The 12194-nt window shown below is 41.5% G+C and overlaps 1 protein-coding gene across 1 annotated transcript in view; it reads right to left on the reverse strand.

Annotated features, from left to right (window-relative positions):
• Nucleotides 1–1809: 1809 nt before the first annotated feature.
• LOC121575198 (1-acyl-sn-glycerol-3-phosphate acyltransferase epsilon-like) overlaps nt 1810–12194 on the reverse strand; it is a 35786-nt gene continuing 25401 nt past the window's right edge. The window contains exons 7-8 of the mRNA XM_041888154.2: nt 4426–4549; nt 1810–3913 (exon numbers count right to left, since the gene is read on the reverse strand). Coding sequence (XP_041744088.1) covers nt 3688–3913; nt 4426–4549 — 350 coding nt within the window. The 3' untranslated portion in view covers nt 1810–3687. The remainder of the gene's footprint in view (nt 3914–4425; nt 4550–12194) is intronic.

A 12194-nucleotide genomic window follows, 5' to 3' on the forward strand; every position in this document is an offset into this window, starting at 1 on the left:
TTTCAGTTTAGTATTTTTCATAAATGTGCCAAAACTTCAAAAAAACTGTTTTGCTTTGTCTTTATGGGGTATTGTGTGTAGATTGATGGAAAAAACGATTTAATCAATTTTAGAATAAGGCTGTAACTTAACAAAATGTGGAAAAAGTCAAGGGTTCTGAATACTTTCTGAATGCACTGTATGTATGTATGTATGTATATATGTGTGTGTATATATATATATATATATATATATATCATAATTTTTTTATATATATTTTTTGGGGGGGCCTGGCTCCCCAACTGGCTACGAGTTTGTTTTCAGCCAAATATGTTAAATTCATAGTTTATACAGTGACCACCGCCTTTAGAAGGATAGCTACTGACTGAAATGTAGCATGCTGGCTCACACTGGCCATGCAGTAGCCAACTAGCTAATCGTGGATGCCAAAAGACAGCTATCTAGACTTGGGAGCTCATGGGCACAGAGGCTACATTAGCCAACTGGTTTGACATTATTACACCACGGGCAACAATAACTGGCGACTAGTTCGTTTTCAGACAAATATTTTAAACTCTTCAATTTAGTTTATCCAGTGACCACTGCATTTATGAGGTTAGCTAATTACTGACATGTATCTAGCTAGATCACTGTCCAAGTAGTAGCCATTAACTAATCGTGGACGCATTACCTATTCTTTGATACATTTGGGTTAACTTGCTCATATCAAGCAACACATACAAGACATACCAAGTTTGTGGAAAGGTAAAAATAACAATTAGTGTGATCATTTTTTGAATGATCGGACAGTGAAACTAAAATAGATTGGTAGCTAGCTGGTGAGACTAATTTCTTCCCCAATTAATTTGGTGATCAAGCTGAAGCTGGTTTCCCAAGTCGTTCAGACGGTGCTAACTTGCTCATACCAGCGGCACGAGCAAGCTAAACAGAAGGCTCTGTAGAGCATCTGTGACGTCACACCTCTCAAGAAGGCTCAACCAATCACCCGACGGATTCTATGTTGACTGATGAATATTCAGGTTTGCCCCGCCTTCCTAGACTGCACCCATCTCGTTCAACCAGTTTTCAACCCACTAAAAAGTAAGAAATTCAATCCAAACGATTTTGAATGTCATTCCTTTATTACTAACATACTTCTCAAAAACACAAATGAACACAAGCATGATTTAATCATCACTGAACAATTTTATGGTTTCAGATCAGGTTGAGTTATGTGCTATAGGGTAAAGGTGAGTACATAGGTGGAAGTACATAAGTATGGCTCTTTGGCTGCACTGCATTAACAAGTATTAAAGGATAGGCATAAGAGCAGCACAATCTTCAGAACTTTCTTAGCAGTGCATTAGATAATTTAAAATTAACAAAAAATAGAAATATATTCGATCAACATGCAAAGATAATAAACTTCAGATCATTCACTTTTCATTCCATATTTTGTAAGGTTTGATCTATAACAAAGGCGGAGGTAGAAGTAATCTCCCCCCCCCAGTCTGTCCATGTACATATCAGAAATGAAACAAATTTGACAATTGTAAAGAAAATATCTGAATTTCAAAGTAGACTTGAAACAAACTTAACTTAACAATAAAATACCATTGGAACCGAGTGTAATAGTAACATTTGCGATTCTGAAGTTTTTATACAATGGCATTTGGTAGACATTTCGAACAGCACTGCATGTGGGTGCGTTTGGTAGCCAGGATTTATTTTTTGCCAAGTGATATACAAAAGCATGATACATTATCATGCTGTCATGTAATAACAGAATAAAATAGAGACTTGTGTATGAAAAAGACATGGACATCGGAAAAAAATAAACTCCTCTTAGCTTGATGAAACACCAAGAGGTACTTTATTTACAAAAAATATATAATTGAAACATTAATTTTGAAATTCCACAAGTTTCTCAAAATCAAGTGCTTTAAAACAAAAATATTCCAGCATATACTACTGCCCACCAAAAGCTCATGAACTGAAGACAGACCAATAAACTGTGGTGTGCAGAACAGTTCCAGTGCTGTCCAGTAGAGGGAGTCCCAGTGCAGTCATTACATGTAGTCCTCAGTGGAAGCCAAAGCCAAGGACTGACTAACTCCTGTAGAAGGCATAAATGTCTGGGTACAATTGACACAAGTGTCTACCAAACTTGTTTTATTATTTACAATCAGCTTGTCTTTTTTAAATCAAATTAACAGAATTAAACAAAACAAATTGAATGAAATAAAGTATTGTCGTTACACATTGTTATTAAATGAAGGATAGGATACGTAAGCGAGGCATTGGCGTGGCAGGTGTTAAGACCCCTTTAATAAATAAGCTAAGAATAGCATCATGTAAAGTGACAGTGGAAAAAGTAATGTTTATATTATAAAAAATTATGGACATACAGTATTTGTTTTTGAATAGTGATCTATATTATACAGTTGACTTTGTATACAAAGAAATATTAATTCTATATAGAGATACTCTACAGCTGGCCTTCTCAATATATAGATATCCATACCCCTTGTGTAATCTGTAACATGGCATAAAGGCAGCGTACACAAAAATGCCTCTGAATAACAAGCTCTCCCAACAGAATTTGTTTTAGAAAGTCTAATGAAAATGTAGTACACTTGCAATCTTTAGGTCAACTACAGAAGACAATACAATATTGGTTCTTCAGGTACAGCAGACAGGACATTGACCTGATTACAGATGTGTTCCTCCACCTAAAATACTTATTCGATACCCCTGCACTTGTATCGAGTTTGGCAACAATCTGTGGATTTCTGCAACAACAATCAATCAAAACACATACAGCAGACACCTTGGAACCTGGCATTAAAAAAATAGAACATTAAACATGTATGGCTTAAGTAACCATCACTAAAGACCGAAACCCTACATCACCCTCATGAACATATCAATTGGATAAACACTAATCACTCTTTTGTAATGAGTACTTAGTAATGAGTACTGAATATTAAATCTGCTCTAATGCTGGGTTCACATGCTCCTCGGAATAGTAAACTCTAAACTATCTTACTGGGAAGCTCAGACTCAGAGTACGATACATGTTATCGTTACATGTTAACTCCCCACCCCTATTTCCTACTTGGAAGCTCAAAGAACGTATTTGGACGTCGTAAACTCAGTTCTGAACATTCTGGGAGATTTTGGGGAGTTTCTGTCCCGAGTTGTCAATAATTCCAAGAGCACATGAACGCAGCATAACATCTCAAACAGAGAGCTGAACTCTAACTCTAGTCAACTAATGGAAGATTACATCATGTTGAAAAGGGATGCTGGACACGCAAAAGTACAGAATTGGCTACATTTATTATGTAATATGCCTAAAGGGTTTAGGGAAGTAATGTCTTCATACTTTATGGCTGAGATAAAGGGGGAAATTCAAGAAAGAAATATGCCTCCATTTCAACGTCCCCATTTATATTTTTCTCACCTTATCTGGCTGCAAGTTCTGACGCACACAACAATAGAGCAAGGAACAAGCAGCACAAGAAACAAAACCCAATCTCTCTTACAGCTGTTAGGCAATGAACCATACATTTGGACAGAATTGTAGAAGCCCATAAACCTTATGGTGCTTTGTTTGAATAAACATACTCCCCTGCTTGATGGGTGAGTGAAAGGCAAGGTTTTTCCATACCCATAGCAGATGTCATGATGACCACCACAAGCTTCCTATGGACTAACATTCACCCAGAGCCATCCCAACAGAGTCCCATACACCCAGGTTCGGACATAGAGTTTCCTGCCAGACTCCGTCAACAGCATTGGCAGTGTTAGCCCCCCCAAAAATAGTAGCGATGGCAACGTCTTCGTAATGCTCAGATGGGACCTTTGACCTTCTCCAGGGAATTTGCCTTTTTTGTCTGGATCCTCAGACTCATAGAAAGTAGTCAACATCCTGTGGAGAAAGAGAAGGTTAACTTTAGAGTTAACACATATCCCCAGTTTGTGTATAAAATTAGCCAATCATACCAATTTATAACTGTAATTGTCAGTTCTAGGTTTGCAAATGTTCCCCAAATTCCGAAGTTTTCCAGAAATTCTGGTTGAAAGATTCACGGCATCAAGTGAGAATAGCAAGGAAATCCGGCATCCTCCAACCAGGATTTCCGGGAAACCTGGATATTTTGGGAAAGTTACCAGAATTTTGCAACCCTAGTCAGTGCACACTTTTATTGTGCATTCAGGGCACTCATATGATGGAATGAGCAATCAAACCAGACCAGCTCTAGCATCCTTCAAACTAACATTGCAGTCCACCATTTGAGTAGTTGAAGTGCTGGCTGCATTTCAGATTAATTTTCCTAACATGAACTGAACCTTGGCCTACATGTAGAAATTGTGCATAGCAGGTTGGTCAGTGTCGTAATGTCAGACAGGGTTAGAGAAAGTGGTTATGAGGATACTCACTGGTCCTTGATCTCAAATCGCTTGTGCAGCCACCTGCGGAAAATCACTGACTCCGGAGGAATTTCCTTCATGTCCACACGTTCAAAGTGGATGTGAACTCTGGGACATTCCTTACACAGGAATTCTGTCAAATAGAGAAAACATGAATGAGAGACAAAACAACATGAGGAAGAGCATAGCAGCCATAGGCCATGTAGTCAGCCATCAAATCAAAAGTGTGTTCAACAGGTTGTTAATGAGGCACCATGTAGGTTCAGAAGATTATGGATGTGTCCCTAAATTCTCAAAACTTCCATCCTCTACTCCAAATGGAGGAATTAAGTGACTACAACTCGCACTCAGGTGGTTTCTCCCATAATTTCCAAAACAGAATTTGAATGCCCAGCTTTAGAAACTATAGTCTCCTCAAAAGCCCTGCCTGCTGTGTTCTTCTTAGAGGCCCTCAGATATAGCACCTATTTGGCATTTTCATATGACTCATCCAATCAGCCAGATCCAAGAGGGCAAAGCAATCATTAAAATCATTATTGCACACTACTAGTGAGGGCAATTTGTACGGTTCTATGTTTTCATAAAGAAACAGCTGAATCGTATCACGAAAACCTCCTGAGATATAAGAAACCCCAAAGACCCCAAGTCACATCACTCAAGCCTCCCCAGAGGGAGTCCAATTAGGCCAGAAGAGTCAGTCTTTGCTGTGGCCCCACTCCTAGTCTCCTTCACCCTTTTCAGATTGCGAACATACCGGTCCCAAATCTTTCTCCATGTTTCTTTGATATCAGTGTTCAAATTTCATGATATCTACCTCCAGCTGTTGTCTTTTGCTTGCTTGTCCGAATTCAACTGCATCAAAGGGTTGTAAAGGTTATCATACTGTCTCAACAGCTCGCACAGACACTCTTCCAAATTGGACAGACATAATTGCGCTTAGCAGATCTCAAAATATTGCGTTTTAAACCATTTCACCTGTGTTTTATATTGAAAGTCAATTTTACATTTTAGTCATTTAGCAGACGCTCTTATCCAGAGCGACTTACAATCTAGTGTCAAAAATGATGCATGGCCACCACATTTCTAATGTTTATCATAGAATGTAGCCAGCTACAATTCCTAATGTTTTGTTTAAAGTTAATCTTGCATTTTACTGGAGAAAAGTAGGCTACATCGAAAAGTACAGGAGAAATGTAGCTACACATCAGTCTGCTGATAGAATGCCCATTCGTGAATGTCGAGCAGAAATTACAATAAAAAGCATTTTAGATCTGTGTTTACAAAACACAGCAAGACAATTCTTATGCGTTCTCTTAATTTTTTCTGTTTCTCTGCCTGTCTGCTCCTCCCCCCTCTTTTCCGAGCAGAGCAGGCAGGCTCGTTGCCCTAGCGACTCCAGATTCCACAGTGTGTACACATGCTGCTCCAGAGCTAGTACAGTTCCTTCAAACAAGCATGTGTCAAAACTTTGTTCATTTGCACAATGTCTCTTCTTCACATTCGCTTGTATATGTCAAAACTAAAAAAATGACATTCGGTAGCTCCTACCTATGCGTTTGGAAAGTATTCAGATCCCTTTACTTTTCCCACATTTTGTTACATTACAGCCTTATTCTAAAATGTATTAGTTTTTTTCCTAATCAATCTACACACAACACTCCATAATGACAAAGCAAAAACAGGTTTTTATAAATCTTTGCAAATGTATTAAATTAACAACAGAAATAGGACATTTACATAAATATTCAGACCCTTTACTCAGAACATTATTGAAGCACCTTTGGCACCGATTAGTCTCAAATCTTCTTGGGTATGATGCTACAGTGAGGGAAAAAAGTATTTGATCCCCTGCTGATTTTGTACATTTGCCCACTGACAAAGACATGATTAGTCTATAATTTTAATGGTAGGTTTATTTGAACAGTGAGAGACGGAATAACAACAAAAATGTTATAAATTGATTTGCATTTTAATGAGGGAAATCAGTATTTGACCCCCTCTCAATCAGAAAGATTTCTGGCTCCCAGGTGTCTTTTATACAGGTAACGAGCTGAGATTAGGAGCACACTCTTAAAGGGAGTGCTCCTAATCTCAGCTTGTTACCTGTATAAAAGATACCTGTCCACAGAAGCAATCAATCAGATTCCAAACTCTCCACCATGGCCAAGACGAAAGAGCTCTCCAAGGATGTCAGGGACAAGATTGTAGACCTACACAAGGCTGGAATGGGCTACAAGACCATCGCCAAGCAGCTTGGTGAGGTGGTGTCAACAGTTGGTGCGATTATTTGCAAATGGAAGAAACACAAAATAACTGTCAATCTCCCTCGGCCTGGGGCTCCATGCAAGATCTCACCTCGTGGAGTTGCAATGATCATGAGAACGGTGAGGAATCAGCCCAGAACTACACGGGAGGATCTTGTCAATGATCTCAAGGCAGCTGGGACCATAGTCACCAAGAAAACAATTGGTAACACACTACGCTGTGAAGGACTGAAATCCTGCAGCGCCCGCAAGGTCCCCCTGCTCAAGAAAGCACATATACAGGCCCGTCTGAAGTTTGCCAAAGAACATCTGAATGATTCAGAGGAGAACTGGGTGAAAGTGTTGTGGTCAGATGAGACCAAAATGGAGCTCTTTGCCATCAACTCAACTCGCCGTGTTTGGAGGAGGAGGAATGCTGCCTATGACCCCAAGAACACCATCCCCACCGTCAAACATGGAGGTGGAAACATTATGCTTTGGGGGTGTTTTTCTGCTAAGGGGACAGGACAACTTCACCGCATCAAAGGGACGATGGACGGGGCCATGTACCGTCAAATCTTGGATGAGAACCTCCTTCCCTCAGCCAGGGCATTGAAAATGGGTAATGGATGGGTATTCCAGTATGACAATGACCCAAAACACACGGCCAAGGCAACAAAGGAGTGGCTCAAGAAGAAGCACATTAAGGTCCTGGAGTGGCCTAGCCAATCTTCAGGCCTTAATCCCATAGAAAATCTGTGGAGGGAGCTGAAGGTTCGAATTGCCAAACGACAGCCTTGAAACCTTAATGACTTGGAGAAGATCTGCAAAGAGGATGTGTGCAAACCTGGTGGCCAACTACAAGAAACGTCTGACCTCTGTGATTGCCAACAAGGGTTTTGCCACCAAGTACTATGTCATGTTTTGCAGAGGGGTCAAATACTTATTTCCCTCATTAAAATGCAAATCAATGTATAAAATTTTGACATGCCTTTTTCTGGATTTTTTCGTTGTTATTCTGTCTCTCACTGTTCAAATAAACCTACCATTAAAATGATAGACTGATCATGTCTTTGTCAGTGGGCAAATGTACAAAATCAGCAGGGGATCAAATACTTTTTTCCCTCACTGTACAAGCTTGGCACACCTGTATTTGGGGAGTTTCTCCCATTCCTCTCTGCAGATCCTCTCAAGCTCGGTCAGGTTGGATGGGGAGTGTTGCTGCACAGCTATTTTCAGGTCTCTCCAGAGATGTTAGATCGGGTTCAAGTCCGGGCTCTGACTGGGCCAATTAAGGACATTGAGACTTGTCCCAAAGCCACTCCTGCGTTGTCTTGACCGTGTGCTTAGGGTCGTTGTCCTGTTGGAAGGTGAACCTTCGCCCCCAGTCGGAGGTCCTAAGCGCTCTGGAGCAGGTTTTCATCAAGGATCTCTGTACTTTGCTCCGTTCATCTTTGCCTCGATCCTGACTAGTCTCCCAGTCCCTGCCGCTGAAAAACATCCCCACAGCATGATGCTGCCACCACCATGCTTCACCGTAGGGATGGTGCCAGGTTTCCTCTAGGCGTGGCATTCAGGCCAAAGAGTTCAATCTTGGTTTCATCAGACCAGAGCATCTTGTTTCTCATAGTCAGAGTCTTTAGGTGCCTTTTGGAAAACTCCAAGCAGGCTGTCATGTGCTTTTTACTGAGGAGTGGCTTCAGTCTGGCCACTCTACCATAAAGGCCTGATTGGTAGAGTGCTGCAGAGATGGGAGAAACTTCCAGAAGGACAACCATCTCCACAGAGGAACTCTAGAGCTCTGTCAGAGTGACCATCGGGTTCTTGTTCACCTCCCTGACCAAGGCCCTTCTCCCCCGATTGCTCTGTTTGTCCGGGCGGCCAGCTCTAGGAAGAGTCTTGGTGGTTCCAAATATCTTCCATTTAAGATGGAGGCCACTGTGTTCTTGGGGACCTTCAATGCTGCTGAAATATTTTGGTACCCTTCCCCAGATCTGTGCCTCGACACAATCCTGTCTCGCTCTACAGACAATTCCTTCGACCTTATGGCTTGGTTTTTGCCCTGACATGCACTGTCAACTGTGGGAGCTTATATAGACAGGTGTGTGCCTTTTCTAAATCATGTTCAATCAATTGAATTTACCACAGGTGGACTCCAATGAAGTAGTAGAAACATCTCAAGGATGATCAATGGAAACAGGATGCACCTGAGCTAAATTGAGTCTCATAGCAAAGTGTCTGAATAGTTATGTAAATAAGGTATTTCTGTTTTCGCTTTGTCATTATGGGGTATTGTGTTTAGATTGCTGAGATTTTTTTGTATTTTTTAAAATCCATTTTAGAATAAGGCTGTAACGTAACAAAGTGTGGAAAAAGGGGTCTGAATACTATCCGAAGGCACTGTATGTATAACTTTATGAGCTGGATTGCCTGTCTGGTCGTTAGCATATTTAGCTCACAGCCTCCATGGAAATTCACTAAAACTTGTGCTAATTTTGTTAGCATTCTGGTAATATACCTTTTGGGGGTATTTTTCATTTTTTTTGGCATCCACTTGTGTACTAAGCCAGTACTAACGTAAATCCCAGGATGAAAGAAGGACAGTATGAAGATAAACATCTGGATACTGCCCAACCCTAATTACATTTTACATTTTAGTCATTTAGCAGACGCTCTTATCCAGAGCGACTTACAGTTAGCACATACATTATTTTATCGAACCCACAACCCTGGTGTTGCAAACGCCATGCTCTACCAACTGAGCTACATCCCCTGCCGGCCATTCCCTCCCCTACCCTGGACGACGCTGGGCCAATTGTGCGCCGCCCCATGGGTCTCCCGGTCGCGGCCGGCTACGACAGAGCCTGGATTCGAACCAGGATCTCTAGTGGCACAGCTAGCACTGCGATGCAGTGCCTTAGACCACTGCGCCACTCGGGAGAATACTAATCTGGGGCCGTGCATCTAAGCGTTACAAGAAGTAAAAAAATATATAATTTAAATCAAATCCCCATAACCACTGTAACAGTCATTCATTGGATATTACATTTTATGTCAGTTAATATCAACGCGGGTTGACTTGATACCAGAAAGAGCCTGAACACCAGCCAATTTAGCTATTTTGTGAATATTTCGTAATTTATTTTTACTTTATTTTCACAAAATGTATCCGCTATTATTTCTTATAACCGACAATAACTTTTGTACATCAGATCGGCAGTTATTTACCCCAATTCCGGATTCAACTTCGACTCATCTGTGAAATTCAGACCCAATTTTCAGGCTACCTAAGAGGAAACGCCGGCGTTAGAGGCAAGTCACTTGATAAAATGTAAAAATGACAATAAAATGGATGACCTCCGATCGCAGATTTGCTACCAACGGGAGGGGGGAGGGGTTGCCTCTACATCAACACCAACACCAACACCAACTGGTGTGCTAAAGCCAGCGCGGTGGAAGTGACGACCAACTGTTCACCTGTCTTGGAATACCTGATGGTCAAATGCTGACCCTTCTACCTACCGAGGGAGTTTTCAGCTGTTATCGTGACTGTTGTATACATTCCACCTCAGGACAAGAAAACAACTTCCATCAACACGTCTCCAACGCCACTAGGGGCGATAAAGTCCTTGACCACTGTTATTCTACCCACAAGAAACCATACAAGGCCCTCCCTCGTCCGCCATTCGGCAAATCAAATCATGACTCCGTACTCCTGCTTCCTGTTTACAAGCAGAAACTCAAACAGGAAGTAGCCGTGACTCGCTCCGTTGAGAAATGGTCACCAGAATCAGATTATGCTAGAGGACTGCTTTGCTACCATTGATTGGAATATGTTTCTAGACTCCGCCGATAACATTGATGAGCTAACCACCTCAGTCACCGGCTTCATTAGAAAATGCATCGGCAACGTTGTCCCCACGGTGAGGGTTCGCTGCTTCCCCATTCAAAAGCCCTGGATTACACACACACAGAGGTTGGCGCTAGACTAAAGGACAGGGCTACCGCACATCGTAGACAACAACCCTGTGGCTATGGCCGAGGACAGGAATAAGTACAAGAAGTCCCACTATGACCTCCGCAGAGTCATCAAACGAGCAAAAGGACAATATACACTACCGTTCAAAAGTTTGGGGTTACTTAGAAATGTCCTTGTTTTCCATGAAAACATACATGAAATGAGTTTGAATAGGAAATATAGCAAAATGCATAGGAAATGTAGTCATTGACAAGGTTAGAAATAATGAGTTTTAATATAAATAATTGTGTCCTTCAAACATATGCTTTTGACAAAGAATCCTCCATTTGCAGCAATTACAGCCTTGCAGACCTTTGGCATTCTAGTTGTCAATTTGTTGAGATAATCTGAAGAGATTTCACCCCATGCTTCCTGAAGCACCTCCCACAAGTTGGATTGGCTTGATGGGCACTTCTTACGTACCATACGGTCAAGCTGCTCCCACAACAGCTCAATAGGGTTGAGATCCGGTGACTGTGCTGGCCACTCCATTATAGACAGAATACCAGCTGACCGCTTCTTCCCTAAATAGTTCTTGCATTGTTTGGAGCTGTGCTTTGGGTCATTGTCCTGTTGTAGGAGGAAATTGGCTCCAATCAAGCGCTGTCCACAGGGTATGGCATGGCATAATGGAGTGATAGCCTTCCTTCTTCAAGATCCCTTTTACCCTGTACAAATCTCCCTCTTTACCACCACCAAAGCACCCCCCAGACCATCACATTGCCTCCACCATGCTTGACAGATGGCATCAAGCACTCCTCCAGCATCTTTTCATTTGGTCTGCGTCTCACAAATGTTCTTCTTTGCGATCCGAACACCTCAAACTCCGATTTGTCTGTCCATAACACTTTTTTCCAATCTTCCTCTGTCCTGTGTCTCTGTTCTTTTGCCCATCTTAATCTTTTATTTTTATTGGTCAGTCTGAGATATGGCTTTTTCTTTGCAACTCTGCCTAGAAGGTCAGCATCCCGGAGTCGCCTCTTCACTGTTGATGTTGAGACTGGTGTTTTGCGGGTACTATTTAATGAAGCTGCCAGTTGAGGACCTGTGAGGCGTCTTTCTCAAACTAGACACTAATGTATTTGTCCTCTTGCTCAGTTGTGCACCGGGGCCTCCCACTCTTTCTATTCTGGTTATAGCCAGTTTGCGCTGTTCTGTGAAGGGAGTAGTACACAGCGTTGTACGAGATCTTCAGTTTCTTGGCAATTTCTCGCATGGAATAGCCTTCATTTCTCAGAACAAGAATAGACTGACGAGTTTCAGAAGAAAGTTTTGTTTCTGGCCATTTTGATTCTGTAAATCGAACCCACAATTGCTGATGCTCCAGATACTCAACTAGTCTCAAGAAGGCCAGTTTTATTGCTTCTTTAAAATCAGCAAAACAGTTTTCAGCTGTGCTAACATAATTGCAAAAGGGTTTTCTAATGATCAATTAGCCTTTTAAAATGATCAACTTGGATTAGCAAACAATGTGCCATTGGAACACAGGACTGATGGTTGCTGATAATGGGCCTCTG

This window comes from Coregonus clupeaformis, chromosome 1 (genome assembly GCF_020615455.1).
Source record: "Coregonus clupeaformis isolate EN_2021a chromosome 1, ASM2061545v1, whole genome shotgun sequence".
NCBI lineage: Eukaryota > Metazoa > Chordata > Actinopteri > Salmoniformes > Salmonidae > Coregonus > Coregonus clupeaformis.